Source organism: Plectropomus leopardus, chromosome 15 (genome assembly GCF_026936395.1).
Source record: "Plectropomus leopardus strain MGB_pleo_1.0 chromosome 15, ASM2693639v1, whole genome shotgun sequence".
Classification (NCBI taxonomy): Eukaryota; Metazoa; Chordata; class Actinopteri; order Perciformes; family Serranidae; genus Plectropomus; species Plectropomus leopardus.
The window spans coordinates 23,110,971-23,137,557 of NC_142190.1; the positions used below are offsets into that span (position 1 = coordinate 23,110,971).

Here is a 26,587-nt window from a genome sequence, read left to right on the forward strand (position 1 = left end):
AAATATGCCTACTTTTAAATAAGATATGATGGTTCAATTGAAAATACTATAAATAATATAAACATTCAATACCCTCATAGACTTAATATGAACTTCACTGATAAACACTATTTTGTTTGTGGCGGATTCTCTCGTAACATCTTTGAAGATAACATACTAAAGAATTAAAACTAGCCAGTGTTGTTGGAATGTAAACCTTTTACTTCAGGTCTCAGTGGCAAATTTAATTACATACTGTAAACTATATGTGAAAGGACTCAAATGTAGCCACTTTTACTGATGACTTGTGATTGAGGTGAGCTTTTAAAAAGTGTTCTGAATATATAATTGCTTTTTTCTATGTTCTCTTGCCAGGAGGCTACCACCCTGATAGAAAAAGCAGTGGTAGAAGAGAGAAAACTGTATATCTCCAGCACCCCTAAAACTCCTGCTGAAAGCAAAGATTCAAGGACAAAGGAGGAAGAAGAGAACCCTCCACCTCCTCCTATACTGCTGTCACGCTCTGACAACTCTTTAACTTTCGCCCCAGCACCTTATTACTTGGAGGGACTAGTGAGATTTTAATTTACTAATCTTGACAAGCAGCAAATCATTCACCACAAGTTCTTTGCTTTTTGACCAACTTTTTGTTTTGTTTTTCTTGTTTCTCTCCAGGTGTGCTGGTACCAGCTTTGTGGCCGTGCAGCTGATGGCATTAACAGGAAAGTCCGCCTCGGAGACTGCAGCCTGCCAGGAACTGGAAATATGGTACAAGTGATCTCATTGTGGGGTCTAGTGGAGCACTTTTTTTTTATCATCTTTATTATCCGGTGTAATATTAAGTCTGACTTTGTTTGTTTTCAGGTACCAGCAATATCTGGTGAGTGTCTGCTGAGGGTGGAGGGGCTGGAGCCCAACCAGAAGTACGTGTTTGCTGTAGCAGCCTACAACAGGCAGGGCAAGCTACTGGGCAACACCATAGGAGGGTCAACATTACCGCTGCTGGCATCCTTGCCGCTTCCAATGCTCTCCACGTGGGCTCACTTGGCACAGGTACACTAAACTGGTAGACACTTGGTAGCAGTTTGTTTTTCACCTCACCACTTTGATCAGTTGGTGGGTCCAGATGTCTCTGCTGGTGGTGAAAAACTCCTGGGGGAAAATAGCAGACCATTTGTCCAACACTTTCAACCAAACACATATGTACATGCTGCCTAATTTGGAGGTGAGGTAGGATGGAGAGCCTGTAGGCATCATAATGATTAACAGCGACTAACACTGTTGTTGCTTATTGTTGGAATTTAGCCCATGTCAAACTGGTGAATACCTTAACACAGTTGCCCATGGAGCCAGGGAAAAGCAGGATTATGGTTGTAGCTTTTTTTTTGACTCTATCCTCAGGTGGCTTTTCAAACAGAGCAGTATGCCGTAGCGAAGAGGGCCTGCAGGGAACTGTGGACTCACTATACCTACCCTGGTGATGGGTCCCCCAGCACACAGGATAGACTTGCTGCCACAGGGTGAGGAGGGAAACATATCCACACTATTCAAGTCAAGGTGTCTGTAGTCTGTTTCTTTGCATTTGCAAATCCCATTTTGCTCTGTATAATTCACCATGCTGAAGGCTGCGTGTCCAGACCCTGCAGTGCTCCTCTCCTCACCTGTGTCAGTTGTTCCTCGCTTCTATCTTCATTGAGACTGACATCAACATTCAGCAGGGATCACTCTATTGTGACTCATTCAGTGACAGTGGACCATTTATTTGGGAACAGGTAAAAAATTTATCTGGATAGAGAGCTGTGCTTGTGCAGTGAGTGTGTATTTTCCAAATGGAATGACTGCTCCAAACTGTTAGATAGTTAGCATTGTTTGCAGCATCACAGTGTAAGCATTTATGTCCTTTTTTGCTTATGTTATTGCAAACAAAGGTTATATTTTTAAATTAACATGCATATAAATACATGACATGTGCATATGTGTGTATGCAGGAAGCCAGACTGGCAGAGTGTGAACGAATGCTGGTGGCCATGGACCTGGCAATGTGGCTGAATGATGGTAGCGCTGCTGTGCAAGCTGCAGTTAACTGTTATGGCCTCTTGGCACCTCTAATCTTCCATCAGATTACTTGCGACCCTGTTGTACAGGTATGCAATATCTCATACATACAAGCCTTAATATGCTGTCGTACAAGGAACACCTTTACTATGTTAACAATGTAAAATAATACAAACTGTCAATTATTTACAACAGTGTGTTTATGCCTTTGTCTCTGCTCTAATGTGCAGGTGCTAAAAAAGTGCTTGATAGTTTTAGAGGAGAATTCACGTCTTCTCAAACAAAAATGGACCGAAAACACCTCAGAGTCATTTATGCACATGATAGCCTGCATCACCTATTACCTGTCCAAGGTGTGTCTGCATGTAATTATGTACAATTTAAACTGTTTATGTGCATACACATGATAGAAGTTTTAGTGCTCAAACAAGTGTTGTGTGTTTTAGCTACATGCTGAAATGTAGAATTAACTGGCAGACACAATCATCCACAGTGACTGAGAATTCCCAGATATCACAAACTATAATTAACCAGGAACCTTGCACAAAATAATGTCTCACTCGTTATCCTTCCTGAACAGGCATTACGTGTGCTCATGGAGCATCAGCTGGCTTCGGTGGTGATGGACTGTGGTCGCAGGTTGCTCCAAGAAGTCTATGATGCCCAGCTGCAAATCAGTAGACTTGCCAGGAAAGCTGTGGGTTTAAAGAATAGTGTAAAAGTGAAGATGTCTTTTATGATTTGTCCTCACTCTTAGAGGGACTTAAGATTGTGAATTGAAACAAAAAAAGATTATGCAATATATTTTGAGATTTAATGTTTTGATAGTAAATTTTAATCATACACAAAATGAATAACTTGCTCAACAAGTGTTTTTGTGGGTTTCTGTGTGTGTGTGTGTGTGTGTGTGTGTGTGTGTGTGTGTGTGTGTGTGTGTACGTGTGTGTGTGTGTAGTCAAAGACAGATCATGCTCCTATCAAATGTGAAATGCAGCTGAAGGCACTGCAGTGGAAGAACAAGAAAAACACAGATGAAGCAGTTCTCACTGCAGACAATGGTAAAACATAGAAACTCGCGCATGCACATGGGTCTCAGTATACAGCATATTTTAGCATCAACATTATATTTTTTTATATACTTGTCTACTGTTTAACACTTTATAAACTAACAGTGGCATGTAACACGTCTTTCTAGAAGACTCAAGTATTTCATTACATTTTTGTTTAAATCTATTAGCTGGTTAATTGATTGTTCTGTGAACAATTACTAGACTTTATCAAACATAAAAGATGCAGTTACACATAGATTCAAATAGTATCTTCCCCTAAACTCCACATTGTATATGACTGTCTTTTTTTCTGTAGAGATTGCACGCCCACTGACTGGCTGTGAGGATCCAACCATATTGTATGAGCTGATCTCCAACAGTACATTAAACAATGCCTATCAACATGGTAAGTGGCACACACACATACTTTTTACATTAATAATTAGTATTGTTCATTGACGCCTGTTTTTTGTGTGTATTTTTATAGTGATGAAGCTCAGACGTAAGGTATATTTTACTGAGTTTGCGGCACTACTTCTCCAGAGAGCCATGGAAGAAGGCCACCCAGACCTTGTGTTAAAGTGGGGACAAAGCATGTTTGAATTTCTGTCCAGGTGTGCTTTTACTGTCCACCTCCTTGCTGATTTTGGCAAAATGACAGATTTCAGCTTTAATTTCATAAACATGTCATCCTTTCATATGTATATGAATATGTTTGTAGTCAAAGCATCAAAGAATTCATTACTGTCCTCTTATGTAAGAATAATACTGCACTGTATTTCACATAGTAGCTGTGTTTCCTGCGCTGATGAAGACATGACAGCATGTGAACTCTTCTCTCTTTGTCAGGCGTGACAAGGTGATGGGACTGTCCACAAAAAGTTTGGAGGGACACACTTTGAGTAAAAGAAGAAGTAGTGCTCAGACTCTTAAAGGAAATGAACCACCACAGGTGAAAAAATATGCACACAAATAACCAAAACATACACGAAGAAACATAAGGATGTACAATATCCCATACTTCTGTGTTATTCAAAACTTTTTTTGAATGACACTCTGTTAACAATGATCTACAAAGCAGATGAGGTGGCAGCTTGATTTCAGATGATGCCCCCCAACATTTGAGTCTGAAGGTAATGACAGATGAAGCTAAGGGTAATGAGAGACGAAAATCCACATAATTTATTTGTAATCGTGATAAGAGATATTTTATATTAGCTTTATTTTGAAACTGCTCAATGGGAGCATACTCAGAGAGCCAATGTGGAACAAAGTGTTTTGGTTTCCAATATTGTAAGGTAAATGTTATACAAATTCCTTGTTGATTGCTCTTAATTTTAGGGCCTTGTGTATACTGTAATCACCCATCACAACTATCAGTACATTAGGGATTGCCCATAACCCCAAATACTGTGATGCTTTTTGTAGCAGAACAAGAACACACCTTCACACGATGATACAAGAAAGAAACTAAAGCAGAAAATGCCACAAAGTATGCTCCAGAGAGTGAGAACCAGCAGGTACAGTGTGCATGTGTATTGCTTTTATTTCTGCGTTTGTGTGTAATAATATAACCACATGTGCACTGGACTTCTCTCTGATGTGTGTGCAGGGAAATGCAGGCTGTGGAGAATCTGCTGAACATGATGTCGTCCGTGGTGCAACGCCACAAGAAGCAGCTTCAGCTGAGGAACATGTGCTGCGAGGAGAGAGTGTGGAAGTCTCAGCTCAACTACAGCATGGCTCAAGCCCATTTAGCTGTGCTTTACGAAGGCCTGCACCAGCTGCACGCATGTGCACTACAACACAGGTTTACACACAAGATAAACAGCTACTTTACCTTTTCTGCTTTTTTTCTGCAAACTATTGATCTGTTACACCAGTTACATTTACATTACCATCATGTTAATATTAAGAGACATACTGTTGCTAATTGGCCCTGAGCAGGATTGTATTGTTTTTGGAAGACATTTAGTCGTTCTTATAGTATCTGACGTCAGATAGTATGATTAGTATTTAAAATATGAATAACCCTGGATATATTGTTTATCCATACGTGCATGCCTGTTACATGTTCTGTATTTGCTCTGTTTCAGTTACAGTCAGTTTAATCCTGAATGTTTCTCTCTGGCCTACTCTGGCATCCTGGTGCGGAGGAACTCACAGCTACAACAGTCTTCCAAATATGAAGTTGTCTCAGAGAGGGACTCCTCTGACTCTGGTCAAAGGGAATGTGTGGCTGCACACAAAGACAGGAACAAAAAAGAGGGTGAGAATCACTCTCTAAAAAACTTAAAGAAAAGTTATCACTTGGTCTGTGTTTCATGTCTTGTCTTTTTCTTGAAGCAGTCAGAATGGATGACTCTTTCACAGAGGAGAGTTGTGAGGAGGGAGAGGACTCCTCTCAAACTGTGGAAGAGCAGATGGAGACACAAAAAGTCACTGCTGGCTTGCTGCTGGGCTCACTTAACGAAGCTGCATTACATCTCAGAAGGGCTATGGTAGTACACACACATACATGAAATAAAAAACAAATGCTGAAATAAATGTAACCATGCAGTATGACTCCTGGTGTTGTATTTTATAAATCTATTTTTAATTTTTTTCAGGTTTTGGCACATCGTGGCAGCCACTGGACCAATCTGCAGCATGTGTGTCAGACAGTGTGGGACCAAAGCTGCAGAATCACTGTCTTAGTACAGAGTGTTGCTCAGTTTGAGCCTCCCTCCCCGATCACAGTGAACCAGCTGCACACCACCTTCACCCCTCTACTGATGCTGGCAACTGACCTTATCATGGACATGCTGAACAGACTCGGGGTAAGTGTCACTTACAGTTACAAAAATTTATTGTAAATTTAAAAATTTAAACTCTCATAATGATACCTTGCTAATAAAGTAAAAAAGCAAACCTCTTGCGTCCTTGAGAAAAAACACATTTCAGCTACAAAGTGAACATGAAACAGTCCTATTTGCAGGTTTCAGGTTCATCTTTCATCTTCATGTCTGTTCCTACTAGCTGTGGAGTTTGTATGACAGTGATTTGACTGAAGAGGAACTAGAGTCCAGTCTCCATTTCTCAGCTGCTCTGGATAACAGCACACAGGTTGACCTGCGTTGGATCCGCACCCTGGTGCTGCACACTCTGGAGCGTCTCCATGATAGTGGCAAATGGGAAAGTCTGGCCCACCTTGCTTTAGTTTTCAACTCATACACAAAGTGGGTGTCACCTTTTTTTCCTGCAAAGCAGAGACTATATACTACATTGCACTCATAAATGTAAAATGCAGCTTACATTTAATAATAAATAGTTTTGTGTATTACATTTTAAAAGAGATGGAGTAAAGTTTAGAGGCAGGTTCTTATCATTAAAGGGTATTTGAGTGAAACTTTTAAATTCTAAAACTGCAACATCATTAATTTGATTCTGTCCTTGGAACCTTTGTTGCGTATGATACCCCCACCCCATTTCTACACTGTCCTCTGTCAAATGAAGGCAAAAATTCCAAAAAAGTCATCTGTCTCAGAGTACATGCCCATGATTTTGTGTGTGCTCCTGCATCTGTATATCTGTCCCAGGGAACGTTATGCCTTGATCGTAACTCCTCTCCTAGTCCATGCTCAGAGGAGGCTACTTGAAAGAATTAATTCTTTTGGAGGACCTGCAGTCCCTCAACCACACCATGTCAAGACACAGAAGGCCACTGGCAAGGAGGTACCGCATTCCCACAACATATCCATGCATTATATCATACTATACAATGGGATATTGCCTTACTTTATTTAATTAACTCTTTGAAACCTGGATCGATACCAGTTTTCTTCATTCAGATGCTGTTCAAAAGCACTTAAGCCTTGGAAATGTGAGCAAACTGGTTTGATTTTTTTTCAAAAACATGGCAGAAAAAGAGCAATCAGAAACTTGGCGTGAAATGTCCCTCAGCTTGCAAAAAAAAAAAACAGTAAAATGTGACAAAAATATGACCAGGAAATTGGCTTAAAAAGAGAGACAGAGAACGAGAATTGTCAGAAAATGATTAAATAACTAGGGAAAAATACAGAGAAATCTATGTTTATAATTACATATTTAAAATTATACTACAGAAATATATATATATTATAATTATTTATGTATTCTTTTATTCTAGATTTTTTTTTCTTTTACTTGTCTTACTTTATCGCTAATTTCAGGTAATTTTTTTTTGTAAATTTTTTGTTAATTTCCTGCTAATTTTTGGGTCATTTCTTTTTTAAGTATCCATGTCTTTGAAAGAAATAACAAATTTCCAAATTGTTTTTAGGCATTTCTTTGTTTTCTGCTAATAATGTCCTGAGAGCTTGAACAGTTATCATTTAACACCATAGAATCAAGAAACATATTCACATCATGCATTTCTACTCCATTGAAAGTGTAATAACTAAATTATTCATCTCTTTTGTGTACACTTATGCACTGTGTGTATTTTACTGTATGCATATGAGGTGCTTTATTTTCTATATTTAGGTAAATTACAGGAACTACGCAGGTTCCCAGCTTCTCATTGGGTGGACCCCTCAGCCTGCACAGCAACTGCCCATTTACAAAAAAGCAGCACTAACAAACTCCACTCCTCGAGATGCGGTTGATCTTAAAGGTTTGAACTGCCCTCTCATGTCATGTGAAAATATTTAAATCACACATAACGATTGTTTGAAGACAGTTGGAAATGATGATGGCTGCCCTACAGTTGAAATGCTCCTAATTTTAAAAAAATAACAGTGAACGGTGAATCGTTGAGAAGCTATGGTATGAATTCTGCAAAATTACTAACATGTTACACAGAGCTGAAAATACAAAGTGTGTACTGTGTCTGTATGTATAATGTTTTCATGCATATATGTTCCGTGTCTTAAGATGCAGAGAAACAGCACTCCATGTCTCTTGTGTGCGTTCCTCTGGATGTAGAAGACACACTGAGCTGTTACCGTCAAGCTCTTGAGAGAAGACCACACTGTCTTCACATGTTTGGACATAGTCGCTCATTACTGCTGCTACTTCTCGCATACACAAAGCCCTGTGAGTTTAGCACAGATTGATACGACACACGCACATACTCACACAACTGTTTGAAACCCCCGCTGTTTGAACTGTCTGCGTCTCGCTCCAGGCTCTGCGGCACAGCTACAACACAGTCAGAACAGAAGTCTCAGCCAATCTGCAAGCCTGGTTGATTTCAGTCCCTTAGTTATGCCTACTCCAAACATCCAACCTTGGGACCTGACAGAGGAGGACTACAGTACTCTGAATGCTCTCTACAGCCTCCCAATCAGCCCTGATCACATGCCGACTGTCAGTGCTGCATACTCCATCTCTATTAGTAAGAGCTTCTTTCTCACACTTTACATTAAGGACGCATGGAAAGTTGTCAATAGGTTGGTTAGGAGTGTACAAGAGAGTACCAGCAGACTACATGACAGGATAATAGCATGGAATATCTGGATGTGTCTGGCTGTCAGGGTTATTAAGGTCTTACATTTCTCCCTGTCTAAATCCAACTTTTTTCTTCAGAGTATCTCCAGGCCAACAATCACGACTCCCTCAGAGTTCTGGCACTGCATGAAATGGGAAATCTGCAGTTCTACAGTGGAAACACACGGTTAGGATCTGTTGGCTGTGTGTGTGTGTGTGTGAATACAAACCCACAGCCTTTCATTAAATCACTCAATCAGACTTTATTTGTGTTGTATAGCACTTTTCATACAAGCTAAATTGTAACACAACGTGCTTTATTCAATAAAACCAGAACAACCCCCCTCCTCATCTCCCACACACATACAAGTACACAGGCACATGGGTAAAAAAGCAGGACTTTTTAATTAAAGACCTAAGAGTACCCATCAAACTGGGAACTGAGGAACCACTATCATGAGTGAGGAAACACCAGAGGCAGGATAAAACCCATAGATAAAATTTTAAAAAGTAAAATAAAAATATAAAATACTCTAAGTACTAGATAAAATGTATATGAAAGGATAGCAGTACAAATAATAAAAGAGAAAGAATGTTAAAAATAATAAAACAATATACCAACTAGTAAAACAGAGTAAAATGTATAGTATGTAAATATTAAATAAATAGGTAAAGTTCAATTAAAAGCAATGTCTTTACCTGCAGTTACACAGCAAAAATCTGTAAGTTGAGCTTTCACAATATTTCTCATAGTCATTAATTCCTGTGTGTGTTTTTTCTCCAGGGCAGCACACTCACACTGGAGAAAAGCTATAGACTGTGCTTTACAGAGCTCAGGTGCTGTAGAGAAATGGGATGGCGTGTCCTTTGGGGGTGGCACCCTGCAAGACACGCTGAAACAGGCAGGCGTTTGGGGGTGTTTACAGGCTGCTGGACTCACTGCTAAGATTGCACAGTAGGTTAATGAGGTTCATTACTGATTTGATGTGTTGTTTTTTTGTGTTGCAAGCGTATCTCTTTAAAAACGACCTGCTTTTGGTGGCTGTTTTTTCTCTAAAGGTTTATCTTAACATCTGATATCAGCCAGAGGACCGAGTGCTGTCTCATGTCTGCACACCTCTTTAAGGTAATGCTTTTAGGGAATGTTACACTCTCTGGTTTTTACTTTTGTTGCTAAATGCAAGATCGAAGACCAGGTGACAGGAGTTTTTGTATGGAGCTAATTTCCTGCCAGAACTTAACAAAAAAATATGTTTTACAAATACCCTACAATTTTCTAACAAATATAATATATTTTCCAAATGAAAGACAAAAAAATGCATGTCATTTTGCAAATACAAAATGTACTTATCATCAAAGAAATACCCAACATTTTTCTACTACACCATGCTTCAGAAACAAACACAACATATCTTACAAGTGCAATAAAAATGTATTCTACACAGACAAAATAATAATAATAATAATGTGACTTATGGAAGTATTTTGTTTGATCTGAATGATGCTGGGATTTTCTAACAAATGTGTGTAATTCTACCTCCACAACAGCAGATGGCACTATGAGTCAATTAAATGCTGCTGTTTTCTCGATAAAAAAGCATAACAATCTTTATATTTCTTGACCATTTGCAAAGAGTTGTTTTTATAAAGGTTTTATATGCTTTTACACAGGAGCTTATGATCTACATGAAGTAGAAAAAATACATTTTGTCCATAGTTACAATAAGTTCAATATTTCACAGGACACTCAGTAGAGGAGTGTGTGTGGCTGACATGAACTGTATTACTGACAAGGTTTAAAATAATTTTCATGTGGAATTGGAGGATCTCATATCTGTTGACTTGATTTCTTTTTCTTGATCAATATTGATGAAGATGACCTGATAAAATATAATTTAATGTGGAACCATCATGTTTTCTTTACATTTTGGGAGGATATTAGCTCAATATTTTTGCTCTCATGACTGTATACTCTAAATTGTGTGTTTGTGTGCATTCATTTTGACATCTTATATGTGTGCATGTGTGACCCATCTCCCTAGTGTGTGCTGTGTTGCTCCCTGGCTCAGCCCCAGGCCGACCTCCAGTACGCCTCTCACAACATCGGAGATGAACTGCTCCCTGGGGTCGACCTTTTCTCTGAACCCCACAGGGTTCACCCCAGCACCACTGTAACCAGCCTTAACTTTGTCTGCCATTGGCTTTACGCCACAGGCTACTATATCACGGTACACACACATACGCTGTCTGTCTGCTCCCATTTTGAACTGCAGTTCTCAAGAAACATAATTGACTTGTCAACTCATAATTGTAATTTCAGCTACTGCCCACACTAGCCCTTTACCTACATTTTGTTGGGACTGTGTGCAGAGATGTCCAACGCTATGTTGAGGGCAGAATACTTAAGGTCAGCATTTGTGTTGGCGTCCATATGTACATGTAAATCTTTTTCCTGTCATGGTTTTGGTGGAGTTGTTTTAATCTGGTTTGGTATTTTCTGCAGATGCGTGCCCTCACTGAACTGTGTTTGTTCACTGAAGCTGTGAAAGAGGCAGTTCAGCTCACAAAAGGAACAGGGGTCCCTCTGCCTTATGGACACTTCATCACCAAAGACAAACTCCATGTAAAAACACACATATGTTCTCTCTTGCCTGTGTAAACTGGTAACTTTGGTAGTGTTACATCTTGATTTTGTTTACATGCTTTATTTACACTTTTATTTTTGACCTTGTGTTTATAATACTGTAAATCTTTCAAGGAATATGCGAAGACATGTGGTCTTCACCTGCCATCCTTTAAGGGAGATGTGTGTCCCTGTTACATCCAAACTTATGCAAACATCAGTGGGAGACAAATTGCGTAGTATTTCTGGAAAACAGTCAAACTAAATACTTATTTTTGTGCTGCCTCTGCACCGTATTTAAAGTATTGTTTTGTTCTTTGTTTTGTTTCTTTGCTCTTATTGTGCAGCCTATGAAGACGTTCTACAGCAACAAGTCTCTCCTGGACAATTCTGAGGTACTTTTTTGTAGGATTTCATTATATTTCTGAAGGTCTAGGGGCATTTCATGAGTGAAATTCTGCCAAGTATTCGATTGTAAATGTATAATTAAATGTCACATTGTTTTTGGTAGAAGAATTGCCACGTAAAATGTTCTTAAATCATTCTTAAAGGGAATAACAAGACTGCCACAGTTTGTAAGTTGCAGGTGCACTTTTATTTGTTTTTGTAATATAACAGAATCACCTCATCTCCCCAACCCACCCCCAGCTATGTGATCTTCCTTACACATTCAAAAACATTTGACACACCCTTTCTGCAGGATGCAAAAAAAATGCCTTACTGCCCTGTTATCTGTCTGCCCTGATGTTTCAGCAATATATTTGACAAATTAACACATAGTTGATGTAATCTATGTGGTTTTGGTTTGTGGTTAGGCTTTGGAGGAACTTGTGAACTGTGACTTTGCTGCAGGAATCCGAACGCTGTATGGATCCACCTTGTGCCTCCGATTCAACCTTGCTCGTGTTCAACTCATCCTGGCACTCTGTAACACTGTACATGACCCTCCTGTGCCAGGTCTGTAAGCAAGACTACTTTCTTTGTTCTGTTATTTATGTTGAGATAATGATTTGGATCAAATTACATATTGAAAAGTCTTAAAAGGACATTAGGGAAGAATACATAGTATTAAACTAATAGACATTTAATTTACATAGAAACATGCCCTTTTGTGTTCTCCATTTCTCCAGATAGACAGACTGTGTTTCTTTTTGAGATAAACATGACTCACTACTCAAAAAAGTCCAAGATTGTTTATTTGATGGGTGAAATATACATAGTGGTCATTACAGTGGACATCTATTTATTTTCTTGTAAATGGTTGGGTTTTGACACTTCAGTTGCATGTAAGTCAGCTGGCCCCATTGCGTCATGCCATACACTGCCATCTACTGGCCAGGTGTGTTAGTGCAAAATAAATATCCCAAAACCAAGATGGCCGATAGAATGGAGGAAACGTCGTGCAGCTCAGGAATATCTTGACAGTCCTCCCAAATAGGAGACATTTGCAGGTAAGAGAAGGCAATGGGCAACAAAAGAAAAAATGACCACAAAATAGAAAGAAATTAGTAAAAAATAAATGAAAATTAGTGTAAATAAATGAATGCATAAATAAACAAATGACTTGGAAAAAGAGCTTAACATAGTATAATCTGTAACATAATTTTAAATATGTTATGATGATAATTTGCTATGAATATAGTTTTTTCCTTGCTTTTTTCATTTTTCTCAATTTTTTTTTCCTTTTCTTTCCTGGACATTTTTCTCACAGCTTTTAAAAACAATTTTCTAAATCTGCAAATTTCTTTGAATTAGTGGAACATTTAGGTCATTGCCTTTTTCCCAGTTTTCTGAGGAAAAATCACACCAGTTGCACACGCTCAGGGTTCAAAGGTTTAAATACTTGTGAAAGGTGTCTGAAAGCAGCGTTAACAGTATTACAGTATGTTAAAATATGGGAACACACTAGTTTAACAGCATTCATATATATATATATATAGTTTCACATGATAACTGTTATGCATGCTGTCCACCTTAGTGGATGGGAAAAACTCCATGTTACATTTTGTTTTCATGTCTAAAGAAGAGTAAAATTATGTAGGACAAGAATCTTGACATAGGTAGTCAGACATCATGCATGACATACCTTTTTTTTTTAAAAATTTTTTGGATATGAGTAAATATTGCTAAATTCCATATTACGTCATTTTTAACATACTGTGCTTTATTTGTGTGCATTTTACATTTATATGCAACTAATCTGATTTAATTGGATCAAACTACTTTTTTATGCATCAGTGGGAATGTCTTTCAGATGATGATAAAGGAGAAAGTTATGCCGGCATATCAAGCTCTCTGGTAAACTCAAACCCCCATGAACAGGACAGAGGGGACACCGAGGCCTCCTGTTCAGCGGCTGAGAAGCAAAAAGTGCTGACCCTTGATACAGCGAAGGAGACGCTCACTCTAGAAAGGATTAAGGTCAGACTAACAGGGTATTTGTCAATAGATCGTTACTTCAGAGGTTTGCCACTTACTGCAATTTAAATTGTTTAATTAATCTTACCATAAATATGGAGGAACTTTTTTCTAATTTGTTTTTTATGTCAGCTTGCACATATGTGTCATCTCCTCTGTTGCAGTTCCTTTTGCTAGAGGGAGCATCCATCTTGTTGCACTCCATTTCGCAGCAGCTTACCTCTCAGTCCTGTAGCAAAATGGAGAACCTGGAACTGACAATAGAGTTCAATCTTCTAAAGACCAACCTGTACCTGCAGCAAGGACATGTTGCACACAGGTATGTTGGCCTTATTCATATGTGCTGTCTGTGTGTGCTTTTAATGTGCATATGTTTGTATTTCCTGACCAGTCTAACTATTTTATGTCATCCTTCAGTTGTGAGATGGCAATTTCATGCTTGGTGCTGATGCAGACTTCTCCTGTGATCATGAGAGAGACCATACCTGACTCTCAGAAACATGCGTCTGAGGTCCCACATGGCAGGACTGGACGTGAACAGGTAGGGTGTTTAAAATTGATGCAGAAACAACTAAGTTGATTTTTAAACAAAATTCAACCAAATAAAATCCTGTTCTGTATACTATGTGATCAACATTAATGAACATAACAACATTTACAACCAAAAGTAGCTACTGCAAGAAAAACTGCAGATGACAACAAAATAAAAGTGGTACTCTGAGTGTATTGGTAGCTGAAATGCCATAATGTCACCTTTTTTTTAATTTTTATGTAAAGTATGTACATAGCTTGAGAAGTAGAATGGTCATTGATTGTGCATGGTTTGTGTATATGTATGTGTAAATATAGGTTACATCCTGTCTACAGGGTTGTAGTTTGTCAGCCCCCCTGCATGGAGACTGTCCCAAAGCAGTTGAGGCCAGTGAGAGAATTGGAGTTTCTCTGTGGCTGCGTTGCCGCCTGGCTGTGGTCCGCAGCATGGCTGCACACCTCCCTGACACTGCTGCCCTTTTCCCAGGTCTGATCATGTGTTTTGCTGCTTTTCTGAGCAGTGCAGTATGTTTTAAACAGTTTGACTAATATCACAAGGATTAAAAATGTCAAAACAAATTAGTTATCTTTCCTCCTGTGTAAACTAGCACAAAGTGTACACTTGAAAACACATTCAGAACTACTTAACCTTGTTTCTTACATTGTTTAACATTACAATGGTTGGGATATTATGGTCAGAGTACTTATTACCAAAATAATTGAGTGTAGTATTAAAAAAGATTTAGAAAGGGAAATAGCACATTCACATGGCTAACTATAAAAAAACTGAAGTCTTCATTTTCTGCATGTAGGTGAGTGATATAAAGTTAGATATTTAAAAAGTTTGTGTGCATGTGCATGTGTGCATGCGTGATTGTATTTTCAAGGTAAGAACATCAATGAGGAGGTAGCTCAGGTGTTACAGGAGAGTCTGGATGAATGTGCACAATGGGGAGACCTCGATATTCAAGCCCTTTTGATGGTCGAATGGGCAGAATTGGAGGCACAGAGAGGCAAGACTGATGACAGCATGACACTGCTACAGGTACCAACACACAGACACAGCATCTTTTTTCTCTTTTGAATTTTCAGACAAATTAGTATACTTTACAAAAGAAAGATAGCGACAAAAACTACTAAATGTGGGAACTAAGTTGGTGACTGGTTTCTTGGTCTACTGAATTTGCATCCATATTGTCCTTGGATTTATTCATACATTTATCCAGTCATGACAGCATCCTCATAATTTGCAGTGAAGGTTACACATTTCTCTCAATCTCTGGGGAAGTTTTCGCCCTTACTCATCGGGGAAAATGTCTGTTTGTCCATCACGTGTAGGATGACCGTCTGTTGTTTAAGAGTGAAGGGTTCCTTTATATACTACTACCAGGTTTTGGGCAACTGCTAATACAACCTCTTTTGTTTTATGTCTTTCTGCCCTTTGGAATTTGCAAAGGTGAAAATGTATCTTAAGGGTTGAAGACATTGTCTCTTGAAGCATTGTTCAGTTTAAACAGGATGAGAAAATACAGGAATGATTGGCAACTATGTGCGCCACTGAGTGCACTGCTGTAGGACATAGAGTTGTGTATTTTTAATGTGAGATGTGGAAATAAACTATACTAAATTTAATTTAAGTGAATTCCCTTATTTTCCTGGAAGAATATTGAAAATGAGGAACAAGTGATTCACAAGTTGAAGGTGTGTATGAGCCAGCCAGGACTCTGACCTTGAATCTTGTAATCTGTAGTCAGGTGTGTGGTCCATTGCGCCACTAGCCCCACGATCAGCCTGATTTGGGAATGGCTCGATTCTGTCAGCATTGCGAGTAAACTGTTTCGTCTTTTACTTCGTGTACAAGTGTGGAAAACGCTGGTCAAGATATGGGGCTTTGATAAGGAATTTTCGCTTGAGCTGTTAATTTCATACAATGTTTAATCAGGCAGAGGTTGGAGGAACAAAATGTCAAATGAACAGTTTTGCATTGACTGCTGCCGTGACCCGGATTCGAACCGGGGTTGCTGCGGCCACAACGCAGAGTACTAACCACTATACGATCACGGCCGCTTGATGTTCCTTGATCTTGTTATTGTCTATTCAGAGCTCTGATTATCAGACCTGTTACCGATTCATGAGTATGTTTTTCCTAAATGAGGTGTGACAAATGTGGGTTCCATGTATGGTTTATCAAGCACTCCTGATTCTGTCCTTCAGGGACAAATTTATTTTTTAAAGGAAAATTATTTGAAAGTTACATGAGAAAAGTCAGCAGCAGAGATTTCACAACAGCTGTGATTGGCTGAAAGTGGTTCCGATTTTTTTCGGTCCATGGTGAATGCCCATTTGCAGACCCGATTTCCTTTGATAGACAGTTTGGAGGAATGAAGTTGTGGAAGATGTGGGCTATAGGCTAAAGGTGTGTGTGAGCTAGCCAGGAGTCGAACCTAGAATCTTCTGATCCGTAGTCAGACGCGTTGTCCATTGCGCCACTAGCCCCATGTCCAGTGTGACTTTGGGAAAGGCTGGGATCTGACAGCATTGCAAACAAACGCTGGTCAAGATATGGGGCTTCGATAAGGAATTTTCGCTTGAGCTGTTAATTTCATACAATGTTTAATCAGGCAGAGGTTGGAGGAACAAAATGTCAAATGAACAGTTTCGCATTGACTGCTGCCGTGACCCGGATTCGAACCGGGGTTGCTGCGGCCACAACGCAGAGTACTAACCACTATACGATCACGGCCGCTTGATGTTCCTTGATCTTGTTATTGTCTATTCAGAGCTCTGATTATCAGACCTGTTACCGATTCATGAGTATGTTTTTCCTAAATGAGGTGTGACAAATGTGGGTTCCATGTATGGTTTATCAAGCACTCCTGATTCTGTCCTTCAGGGACAAATTTAGTTTTTTAAAGGAAAATTATTTGAAAGTTACATGAGAAAAATCAGCAGCAGAGGTTTCACAACAGCTGTGATTGGCTGAAAGTGGTTCCTATTTTTTTCGGTCCATGGTGAATGCCCATTTGCAGACCCGATTTCCTTTGATAGACAGTTTGGAGGAATGAAGTTGTGATGTGGGTTATAGGCTAAAGGTGTGTGCGAGCTAGCCAGGAGTCGAACCTAGAATCTTCTGATCCGTAGTCAGACGCGTTGTCCATTGCGCCACTAGCCCCATGTCCAGTGTGACTTTGGGAAAGGCTGGGATCTGACAGCATTGCAAACAAACGCTGGTCAAGATATGGGGCTTCGATAAGGAATTTTCGCTTGAGCTGTTAATTTCATACAATGTTTAATCAGGCAGAGGTTGGAGGAACAAAATGTCAAATGAACAGTTTCGCATTGACTGCTGCCGTGACCCGGATTCGAACCGGGGTTGCTGCGGCCACAACGCAGAGTACTAACCACTATACGATCACGGCCGCTTGATGTTCCTTGATCTTGTTATTGTCTATTCAGAGCTCTGATTATCAGACCTGTTACCGATTCATGAGTATGTTTTTCCTAAATGAGGTGTGACAAATGTGGGTTCCATGTATGGTTTATCAAGCACTCCTGATTCTGTCCTTCAGGGACAAATTTAGTTTTTTAAAGGAAAATTATTTGAAAGTTACATGAGAAAAGTCAGCAGCAGAGGTTTCACAACAGCTGTGATTGGCTGAAAGTGGTTCCTATTTTTTTCGGTCCATGGTGAATGCCCATTTGCAGACCCGATTTCCTTTGATAGACAGTTTGGAGGAATGAAGTTGTGATGTGGGTTATAGGCTAAAGGTGTGTGCGAGCTAGCCAGGAGTTGAACCTAGAATCTTCTGATCCGTAGTCAGACGCGTTGTCCATTGCGCCACTAGCCCCATGTCCAGTGTGACTTTGGGAAAGGCTGGGATCTGACAGCATTGCAAACAAACGCTGGTCAAGATATGGGGCTTCGATAAGGAATTTTCGCTTGAGCTGTTAATTTCATACAATGTTTAATCAGGCAGAGGTTGGAGGAACAAAATGTCAAATGAACAGTTTCGCATTGACTGCTGCCGTGACCCGGATTCGAACCGGGGTTGCTGCGGCCACAACGCAGAGTACTAACCACTATACGATCACGGCCGCTTGATGTTCCTTGATCTTGTTATTGTCTATTCAGAGCTCTGATTATCAGACCTGTTACCGATTCATGAGTATGTTTTTCCTAAATGAGGTGTGACAAATGTGGGTTCCATGTATGGTTTATCAAGCACTCCTGATTCTGTCCTTCAGGGACAAATTTAGTTTTTTAAAGGAAAATTATTTGAAAGTTACATGAGAAAAATCAGCAGCAGAGGTGTCACAACAGCTGTGATTGGCTGAAAGTGGTTCTGATTTTTTTCGCTCTAGGGTGAATGCCCATTTGCAGATCATTTGGATCTTTCTTGATTTCCTTTGATAGACAGTTTGGAGGAATGAAGTTGTGGAAGATGTGGGTTATAGGCTAAAGGTGTGTGTGAGCTAGCCAGGAGTCGAACCTAGAATCTTCTGATCCGTAGTCAGACGCGTTGTCCATTGCGCCACTAGCCCCATGTCCAGTGTGACTTTGGGAAAGGCTGGGATCTGACAGCATTGCAAACAGACGCTGGTCAAGATATGGGGCTTCGATAAGGAATTTTCGCTTGAGCTGTTAATTTCATACAATGTTTAATCAGGCAGAGGTTGGAGGAACAAAATGTCAAATGAACAGTTTCGCATTGACTGCTGCCGTGACCCGGATTCGAACCGGGGTTGCTGCGGCCACAACGCAGAGTACTAACCACTATATGATCACGGCCGCTTGATGTTCCTTGATCTTGTTATTGTCTATTCAGAGCTCTGATTATCAGACCTGTTACCGATTCATGAGTATGTTTTTCCTAAATGAGGTGTGACAAATGTGGGTTCCATGTATGGTTTATCAAGCACTCCTGATTCTGTCCTTCAGGGACAAATTTAGTTTTTTAAAGGAAAATTATTTGAAAGTTACATGAGAAAAATCAGCAGCAGAGGTTTCACAACAGCTGTGATTGGCTGAAAGTGGTTCCGATTTTTTTCGGTCCATGGTGAATGCCCATTTGCAGACCCGATTTCCTTTGATAGACAGTTTGGAGGAATGAAGTTGTGATGTGGGTTATAGGCTAAAGGTGTGTGCGAGCTAGCCAGGAGTCGAACCTAGAATCTTCTGATCCGTAGTCAGACGCGTTGTCCATTGCGCCACTAGCCCCATGTCCAGTGTGACTTTGGGAAAGGCTGGGATCTGACAGCATTGCAAACAAACGCTGGTCAAGATATGGGGCTTCGATAAGGAATTTTCGCTGAGCTGTTAATTTCATACAATGTTTAATCAGGCAGAGGTTGGAGGAACAAAATGTCAAATGAACAGTTTCGCATTGACTGCTGCCGTGACCCGGATTCGAACCGGGGTTGCTGCGGCCACAACGCAGAGTACTAACCACTATATGATCACGGCTGCTTGATGTTCCTTGATCTTGTTATTGTCTATTCAGAGCTCTGATTATCAGACCTGTTACCGATTCATGAGTATGTTTTTCCTAAATGAGGTGTGACAAATGTGGGTTCCATGTATGGTTTATCAAGCACTCCTGATTCTGTCCTTCAGGGACAAATTTAGTTTTTTAAAGGAAAATTATTTGAAAGTTACATGAGAAAAATCAGCAGCAGAGGTGTCACAACAGCTGTGATTGGCTGAAAGTGGTTCCGATTTTTGTCGGTCAATGGTGTATGCTCATTTGCAGTCCTGGTTTCCTTTGAAAGACAGTTTGGAGGAATGAAGTTGTGGAAGATGTGGGTTATAGGCTAAAGGTGTGTGCGAGCTAGCCAGGAGTCGAACCTAGAATCTTCTGATCTGTAGTCAGACGCGTTGTCCATTGCGCCACTAGCCCCATGTCCAGTGTGACTTTGGGAAAGGCTGGGATCTGACAGCATTGCAAACAAACGCTGGTCAAGATATGGGGCTTCGATAAGGAATTTTCGCTTGAGCTGTTAATTTCATACAATGTTTAATCAGGCAGAGGTTGGAGGAACAAAATGTCAAATGAACAGTTTCGCATTGACTGCTGCCGTGACCCGGATTCGAACCGGGGTTGCTGCGGCCACAACGCAGAGTACTAACCACTATACGATCACGGCCGCTTGATGTTCCTTGATCTTGTTATTGTCTATTCAGAGCTCTGATTATCAGACCTGTTACCGATTCATGAGTATGTTTTTCCTAAATGAGGTGTGACAAATGTGGGTTCCATGTATGGTTTATCAAGCACTCCTGATTCTGTCCTTCAGGGACAAATTTAGTTTTTTAAAGGAAAATTATTTGAAAGTTACATGAGAAAAATCAGCAGCAGAGGTGTCACAACAGCTGTGATTGGCTGAAAGTGGTTCCGATTTTTTCGGTCCATGGTGAATGCCCATTTGCAGACCGGATTTCCTTTGAAAGACAGTTTGGAGGAATGAAGTTGTGGAGGATGTGGGTTATAGGCTAAAGGTGTGTGCGAGCTAGCCAGGAGTCGAACCTAGAATCTTCTGATCTGTAGTCAGACGTGTTGTCCATTGCGCCACTAGCCCCATGTCCAGTGTGACTTTGGGAAAGGCTGGGATCTGACAGCATTGCAAACAAACGCTGGTCAAGATATGGGGCTTCGATAAGGAATTTTCGCTGAGCTGTTAATTTCATACAATGTTTAATCAGGCAGAGGTTGGAGGAACAAAATGTCAAATGAACAGTTTCGCATTGACTGCTGCCGTGACCCGGATTCGAACCGGGGTTGCTGCGCCACAACGCAGAGTACTAACCACTATACGATCACGGCCGCTTGATGTTCCTTGATCTTGTTATTGTCTATTCAGAGCTCTGATTATCAGACCTGTTACCGATTCATGAGTATGTTTTTCCTAAATGAGGTGTGACAAATGTGGGTTCCATGTATGGTTTATCAAGCACTCCTGATTCTGTCCTTCAGGGACAAATTTAGTTTTTTAAAGGAAAATTATTTGAAAGTTACATGAGAAAAGTCAGCAGCAGAGGTTTCACAACAGCTGTGATTGGCTGAAAGTGGTTCCTATTTTTTTCGGTCCATGGTGAATGCCCATTTGCAGACCCGATTTCCTTTGATAGACAGTTTGGAGGAATGAAGTTGTGATGTGGGTTATAGGCTAAAGGTGTGTGCGAGCTAGCCAGGAGTTGAACCTAGAATCTTCTGATCCGTAGTCAGACGCGTTGTCCATTGCGCCACTAGCCCCATGTCCAGTGTGACTTTGGGAAAGGCTGGGATCTGACAGCATTGCAAACAAACGCTGGTCAAGATATGGGGCTTCGATAAGGAATTTTCGCTGAGCTGTTAATTTCATACAATGTTTAATCAGGCAGAGGTTGGAGGAACAAAATGTCAAATGAACAGTTTCGCATTGACTGCTGCCGTGACCCGGATTCGAACCGGGGTTGCTGCGGCCACAACGCAGAGTACTAACCACTATACGATCACGGCCGCTTGATGTTCCTTGATCTTGTTATTGTCTATTCAGAGCTCTGATTATCAGACCTGTTACCGATTCATGAGTATGTTTTTCCTAAATGAGGTGTGACAAATGTGGGTTCCATGTATGGTTTATCAAGCACTCCTGATTCTGTCCTTCAGGGACAAATTTAGTTTTTTAAAGGAAAATTATTTGAAAGTTACATGAGAAAAATCAGCAGCAGAGGTGTCACAACAGCTGTGATTGGCTGAAAGTGGTTCCGATTTTTTTCGGTCCATGGTGAATGCCCATTTGCAGACCCGATTTCCTTTGAAAGACAGTTTGGAGGAATGAAGTTGTGGAGGATGTGGGTTATAGGCTAAAGGTGTGTGCGAGCTAGCCAGGAGTCGAACCTAGAATCTTCTGATCTGTAGTCAGACGTGTTGTCCATTGCGCCACTAGCCCCATGTCCAGTGTGACTTTGGGAAAGGCTGGGATCTGACAGCATTGCAAACAAACGCTGGTCAAGATATGGGGCTTCGATAAGGAATTTTCGCTTGAGCTGTTAATTTCATACAATGTTTAATCAGGCAGAGGTTGGAGGAACAAAATGTCAAATGAACAGTTTCGCATTGACTGCTGCCGTGACCCGGATTCGAACCGGGGTTGCTGCGCCACAACGCATGAGTATTAACCACTATACGATCACGGCCGCTTGATGTTCCTTGATCTTGTTATTGTCTATTCAGAGCTCTGATTATCAGACCTGTTACCGATTCATGAGTATGTTTTTCCTAAATGAGGTGTGACAAATGTGGGTTCCATGTATGGTTTATCAAGCACTCCTGATTCTGTCCTTCAGGGACAAATTTAGTTTTTTAAAGGAAAATTATTTGAAAGTTACATGAGAAAAGTCAGCAGCAGAGGTTTCACAACAGCTGTGATTGGCTGAAAGTGGTTCCTATTTTTTTCGGTCCATGGTGAATGCCCATTTGCAGACCCGATTTCCTTTGAAAGACAGTTTGGAGGAATGAAGTTGTGGAGGATGTGGGTTATAGGCTAAAGGTGTGTGCGAGCTAGCCAGGAGTTGAACCTAGAATCTTCTGATCCGTAGTCAGACGCGTTGTCCATTGCGCCACTAGCCCCATGTCCAGTGTGACTTTGGGAAAGGCTGGGATCTGACAGCATTGCAAACAAACGCTGGTCAAGATATGGGGCTTCGATAAGGAATTTTCGCTTGAGCTGTTAATTTCATACAATGTTTAATCAGGCAGAGGTTGGAGGAACAAAATGTCAAATGAACAGTTTTGCATTGACTGCTGCCGTGACCCGGATTCGAACCGGGGTTGCTGCGCCACAACGCAGAGTACTAACCACTATACGATCCACGGCTGCTTGATGTTCCTTGATCTTGTTATTGTCTATTCAGAGCTCTGATTATCAGACCTGTTACCGATTCATGAGTATGTTTTTCCTAAATGAGGTGTGACAAATGTGGGTTCCATGTATGGTTTATCAAGCACTCCTGATTCTGTCCTTCAGGGACAAATTTAGTTTTTTAAAGGAAAATTATTTGAAAGTTACATGAGAAAAGTCAGCAGCAGAGGTTTCACAACAGCTGTGATTGGCTGAAAGTGGTTCCTATTTTTTTCGGTCCATGGTGAATGCCCATTTGCAGACCCGATTTCCTTTGAAAGACAGTTTGGAGGAATGAAGTTGTGGAAGATGTGGGTTATAGGCTAAAGGTGTGTGCGAGCTAGCCAGGAGTCGAACCTAGAATCTTCTGATCCGTAGTCAGACGCGTTGTCCATTGCGCCACTAGCCCCATGTCCAGTGTGCCTTTGGGAAAGGCTGGGATCTGACAGCATTGCAAACAAACGCTGGTCAAGATATGGGGCTTCGATAAGGAATTTTCGCTTGAGCTGTTAATTTCATACAATGTTTAATCAGGCAGAGGTTGGAGGAACAAAATGTCAAATGAACAGTTTCGCATTGACTGCTGCCGTGACCCGGATTCGAACCGGGGTTGCTGCGGCCACAACGCAGAGTACTAACCACTATACGATCACGGCCGCTTGATGTTCCTTGATCTTGTTATTGTCTATTCAGAGCTCTGATTATCAGACCTGTTACCGATTCATGAGTATGTTTTTCCTAAATGAGGTGTGACAAATGTGGGTTCCATGTATGGTTTATCAAGCACTCCTGATTCTGTCCTTCAGGGACAAATTTAGTTTTTTAAAGGAAAATTATTTGAAAGTTACATGAGAAAAGTCAGCAGCAGAGGTTTCACAACAGCTGTGATTGGCTGAAAGTGGTTCCTATTTTTTTCGGTCCATGGTGAATGCCCATTTGCAGACCCGATTTCCTTTGAAAGACAGTTTGGAGGAATGAAGTTGTGGAGGATGTGGGTTATAGGCTAAAGGTGTGTGCGAGCTAGCCAGGAGTCGAACCTAGAATCTTCTGATCCGTAGTCAGACGCGTTGTCCATTGCGCCACTAGCCCCATGTCCAGTGTGACTTTGGGAAAGGCTGGGATCTGACAGCATTGCAAACAAACGCTGGTCAAGATATGGGGCTTCGATAAGGAATTTTCGCTTGAGCTGTTAATTTCATACAATGTTTAATCAGGCAGAGGTTGGAGGAACAAAATGTCAAATGAACAGTTTCGCATTGACTGCTGCCGTGACCCGGATTCGAACCGGTTTGCTGCGGCCACAACGCAGAGTACTAACCACTATACGATCACGGCCGCTTGATGTTCCTTGATCTTGTTATTGTCTATTCAGAGCTCTGATTATCAGACCTGTTACCGATTCATGAGTATGTTTTTCCTAAATGAGGTGTGACAAATGTGGGTTCCATGTATGGTTTATCAAGCACTCCTGATTCTGTCCTTCAGGGACAAATTTAGTTTTTTAAAGGAAAATTATTTGAAAGTTACATGAGAAAAATCAGCAGCAGAGGTGTCACAACAGCTGTGATTGGCTGAAAGTGGTTCCGATTTTTTTCGGTCCATGGTGAATGCCCATTTGCAGACCCGATTTCCTTTGAAAGACAGTTTGGAGGAATGAAGTTGTGGAGGATGTGGGTTATAGGCTAAAGGTGTGTGTGAGCTAGCCAGGAGTCGAACCTAGAATCTTCTGATCCGTAGTCAGACGCGTTGTCCATTGCGCCACTAGCCCCATGTCCAGTGTGACTTTGGGAAAGGCTGGGATCTGACAGCATTGCAAACAAACGCTGGTCAAGATATGGGGCTTCGATAAGGAATTTTCGCTGAGCTGTTAATTTCATACAATGTTTAATCAGGCAGAGGTTGGAGGAACAAAATGTCAAATGAACAGTTTCGCATTGACTGCTGCCGTGACCCGGATTCGAACGGGGTTGCTGCGCCACAACGCAGAGTACTAACCACTATACGATCACGGCCGCTTGATGTTCCTTGATCTTGTTATTGTCTATTCAGAGCTCTGATTATCAGACCTGTTACCGATTCATGAGTATGTTTTTCCTAAATGAGGTGTGACAAATGTGGGTTCCATGTATGGTTTATCAAGCACTCCTGATTCTGTCCTTCAGGGACAAATTTAGTTTTTTAAAGGAAAATTATTTGAAAGTTACATGAGAAAAGTCAGCAGCAGAGGTTTCACAACAGCTGTGATTGGCTGAAAGTGGTTCCTATTTTTTTCGGTCCATGGTGAATGCCCATTTGCAGACCCGATTTCCTTTGAAAGACAGTTTGGAGGAATGAAGTTGTGGAGGATGTGGGTTATAGGCTAAAGGTGTGTGCGAGCTAGCCAGGAGTCGAACCTAGAATCTTCTGATCCGTAGTCAGACGCGTTGTCCATTGCGCCACTAGCCCCATGTCCAGTGTGACTTTGGGAAAGGCTGGGATCTGACAGCATTGCAAACAAACGCTGGTCAAGATATGGGGCTTCGATAAGGAATTTTCGCTTGAGCTGTTAATTTCATACAATGTTTAATCAGGCAGAGGTTGGAGGAACAAAATGTCAAATGAACAGTTTCGCATTGACTGCTGCCGTGACCCGGATTCGAACCGGGTCTGCTGCGGCCACAACGCATGAGTACTAACCACTATACGATCACGGCCGCTTGATGTTCCTTGATCTTGTTATTGTCTATTCAGAGCTCTGATTATCAGACCTGTTACCGATTCATGAGTATGTTTTTCCTAAATGAGGTGTGACAAATGTGGGTTCCATGTATGGTTTATCAAGCACTCCTGATTCTGTCCTTCAGGGACAAATTTAGTTTTTTAAAGGAAAATTATTTGAAAGTTACATGAGAAAAATCAGCAGCAGAGGTGTCACAACAGCTGTGATTGGCTGAAAGTGGTTCCGATTTTTTTCGGTCCATGGTGAATGCCCATTTGCAGACCCGATTTCCTTTGAAAGACAGTTTGGAGGAATGAAGTTGTGGAGGATGTGGGTTATAGGCTAAAGGTGTGTGTGAGCTAGCCAGGAGTCGAACCTAGAATCTTCTGATCCGTAGTCAGACGCGTTGTCCATTGCGCCACTAGCCCCATGTCCAGTGTGACTTTGGGAAAGGCTGGGATCTGACAGCATTGCAAACAAACGCTGGTCAAGATATGGGGCTTCGATAAGGAATTTTCGCTTGAGCTGTTAATTTCATACAATGTTTAATCAGGCAGAGGTTGGAGGAACAAAATGTCAAATGAACAGTTTCGCATTGACTGCTGCCGTGACCCGGATTCGAACCCGGTTGCTGCGGCCACAACGCAGAGTACTAACCACTATACGATCACGGCCGCTTGATGTTCCTTGATCTTGTTATTGTCTATTCAGAGCTCTGATTATCAGACCTGTTACCGATTCATGAGTATGTTTTTCCTAAATGAGGTGTGACAAATGTGGGTTCCATGTATGGTTTATCAAGCACTCCTGATTCTGTCCTTCAGGGACAAATTTAGTTTTTTAAAGGAAAATTATTTGAAAGTTACATGAGAAAAGTCAGCAGCAGAGGTTTCACAACAGCTGTGA

The 26,587-nt window shown here is 40.9% G+C and overlaps 1 protein-coding gene and 22 non-coding genes across 28 annotated transcripts in view; 1 reads left to right on the forward strand and 22 right to left on the reverse strand.

Moving 5' to 3' along the window:
- Positions 1-26,587, forward strand: part of cfap54 (cilia and flagella associated 54) — a 40,406-nt gene that overhangs the window by 9,114 nt on the left and 4,705 nt on the right. Inside the window, exons 20-54 of one of the 6 annotated variants that reach the window (XM_088088815.1) lie at positions 355-552; positions 655-747; positions 844-1,032; positions 1,381-1,499; positions 1,604-1,751; positions 1,968-2,123; positions 2,265-2,387; positions 2,615-2,731; positions 2,990-3,092; positions 3,400-3,489; positions 3,571-3,697; positions 3,933-4,035; positions 4,515-4,603; positions 4,696-4,893; positions 5,180-5,352; positions 5,430-5,584; positions 5,693-5,902; positions 6,102-6,301; positions 6,662-6,797; positions 7,587-7,716; positions 7,977-8,138; positions 8,230-8,439; positions 8,631-8,718; positions 9,316-9,486; positions 9,591-9,657; positions 10,574-10,759; positions 10,852-10,938; positions 11,035-11,154; positions 11,502-11,549; positions 11,970-12,111; positions 13,409-13,575; positions 13,737-13,891; positions 13,990-14,113; positions 14,422-14,590; positions 14,991-15,148. In XM_088088815.1, coding sequence (XP_087944941.1) covers positions 355-552; positions 655-747; positions 844-1,032; positions 1,381-1,499; positions 1,604-1,751; positions 1,968-2,123; positions 2,265-2,387; positions 2,615-2,731; positions 2,990-3,092; positions 3,400-3,489; positions 3,571-3,697; positions 3,933-4,035; positions 4,515-4,603; positions 4,696-4,893; positions 5,180-5,352; positions 5,430-5,584; positions 5,693-5,902; positions 6,102-6,301; positions 6,662-6,797; positions 7,587-7,716; positions 7,977-8,138; positions 8,230-8,439; positions 8,631-8,718; positions 9,316-9,486; positions 9,591-9,657; positions 10,574-10,759; positions 10,852-10,938; positions 11,035-11,154; positions 11,502-11,549; positions 11,970-12,111; positions 13,409-13,575; positions 13,737-13,891; positions 13,990-14,113; positions 14,422-14,590; positions 14,991-15,148 — 4,911 coding nt within the window. Of the gene's footprint in view, positions 1-354; positions 553-654; positions 748-843; positions 1,033-1,380; positions 1,500-1,603; positions 1,752-1,967; positions 2,124-2,264; positions 2,388-2,614; positions 2,732-2,989; positions 3,093-3,399; positions 3,490-3,570; positions 3,698-3,932; positions 4,036-4,511; positions 4,604-4,695; positions 4,894-5,179; positions 5,353-5,429; positions 5,585-5,692; positions 5,903-6,101; positions 6,302-6,661; positions 6,798-7,586; positions 7,717-7,976; positions 8,139-8,229; positions 8,440-8,630; positions 8,719-9,315; positions 9,487-9,590; positions 9,658-10,573; positions 10,760-10,851; positions 10,939-11,034; positions 11,155-11,501; positions 11,550-11,969; positions 12,112-13,408; positions 13,576-13,736; positions 13,892-13,989; positions 14,114-14,421; positions 14,591-14,990; positions 15,149-26,587 lie in introns of those variants that run through there. The other 5 variants (XM_088088813.1, XM_088088816.1, XM_088088814.1 and 2 more) reach the window with 5 other exon arrangements.
- trnah-gug (transfer RNA histidin (anticodon GUG)) lies at positions 16,096-16,167 on the reverse strand. The gene has a single exon. It is a non-coding gene; the product is annotated as a tRNA-His (tRNA).
- On the reverse strand, positions 16,527-16,599 carry trnar-acg (transfer RNA arginine (anticodon ACG)). Its single transcript has one exon. It is a non-coding gene; the product is annotated as a tRNA-Arg (tRNA).
- Positions 16,775-16,846, reverse strand: trnah-gug (transfer RNA histidin (anticodon GUG)). The gene has a single exon. It is a non-coding gene; the product is annotated as a tRNA-His (tRNA).
- On the reverse strand, positions 17,203-17,275 carry trnar-acg (transfer RNA arginine (anticodon ACG)). The gene has a single exon. It is a non-coding gene; the product is annotated as a tRNA-Arg (tRNA).
- On the reverse strand, positions 17,451-17,522 carry trnah-gug (transfer RNA histidin (anticodon GUG)). Its single transcript has one exon. It is a non-coding gene; the product is annotated as a tRNA-His (tRNA).
- On the reverse strand, positions 17,879-17,951 carry trnar-acg (transfer RNA arginine (anticodon ACG)). The gene has a single exon. It is a non-coding gene; the product is annotated as a tRNA-Arg (tRNA).
- On the reverse strand, positions 18,127-18,198 carry trnah-gug (transfer RNA histidin (anticodon GUG)). Its single transcript has one exon. It is a non-coding gene; the product is annotated as a tRNA-His (tRNA).
- On the reverse strand, positions 18,573-18,645 carry trnar-acg (transfer RNA arginine (anticodon ACG)). Its single transcript has one exon. It is a non-coding gene; the product is annotated as a tRNA-Arg (tRNA).
- trnar-acg (transfer RNA arginine (anticodon ACG)) lies at positions 19,249-19,321 on the reverse strand. Its single transcript has one exon. It is a non-coding gene; the product is annotated as a tRNA-Arg (tRNA).
- trnac-aca (transfer RNA cysteine (anticodon ACA)) lies at positions 19,928-20,000 on the reverse strand. Its single transcript has one exon. It is a non-coding gene; the product is annotated as a tRNA-Cys (tRNA).
- Positions 20,176-20,247, reverse strand: trnah-gug (transfer RNA histidin (anticodon GUG)). Its single transcript has one exon. It is a non-coding gene; the product is annotated as a tRNA-His (tRNA).
- Positions 20,607-20,679, reverse strand: trnac-aca (transfer RNA cysteine (anticodon ACA)). Its single transcript has one exon. It is a non-coding gene; the product is annotated as a tRNA-Cys (tRNA).
- On the reverse strand, positions 21,281-21,353 carry trnar-acg (transfer RNA arginine (anticodon ACG)). Its single transcript has one exon. It is a non-coding gene; the product is annotated as a tRNA-Arg (tRNA).
- On the reverse strand, positions 21,528-21,599 carry trnah-gug (transfer RNA histidin (anticodon GUG)). The gene has a single exon. It is a non-coding gene; the product is annotated as a tRNA-His (tRNA).
- On the reverse strand, positions 21,960-22,032 carry trnac-aca (transfer RNA cysteine (anticodon ACA)). Its single transcript has one exon. It is a non-coding gene; the product is annotated as a tRNA-Cys (tRNA).
- Positions 22,640-22,712, reverse strand: trnar-acg (transfer RNA arginine (anticodon ACG)). The gene has a single exon. It is a non-coding gene; the product is annotated as a tRNA-Arg (tRNA).
- trnar-acg (transfer RNA arginine (anticodon ACG)) lies at positions 23,320-23,392 on the reverse strand. The gene has a single exon. It is a non-coding gene; the product is annotated as a tRNA-Arg (tRNA).
- Positions 23,568-23,639, reverse strand: trnah-gug (transfer RNA histidin (anticodon GUG)). The gene has a single exon. It is a non-coding gene; the product is annotated as a tRNA-His (tRNA).
- trnar-acg (transfer RNA arginine (anticodon ACG)) lies at positions 24,000-24,072 on the reverse strand. The gene has a single exon. It is a non-coding gene; the product is annotated as a tRNA-Arg (tRNA).
- Positions 24,679-24,751, reverse strand: trnar-acg (transfer RNA arginine (anticodon ACG)). The gene has a single exon. It is a non-coding gene; the product is annotated as a tRNA-Arg (tRNA).
- trnar-acg (transfer RNA arginine (anticodon ACG)) lies at positions 25,356-25,428 on the reverse strand. Its single transcript has one exon. It is a non-coding gene; the product is annotated as a tRNA-Arg (tRNA).
- Positions 26,037-26,109, reverse strand: trnar-acg (transfer RNA arginine (anticodon ACG)). Its single transcript has one exon. It is a non-coding gene; the product is annotated as a tRNA-Arg (tRNA).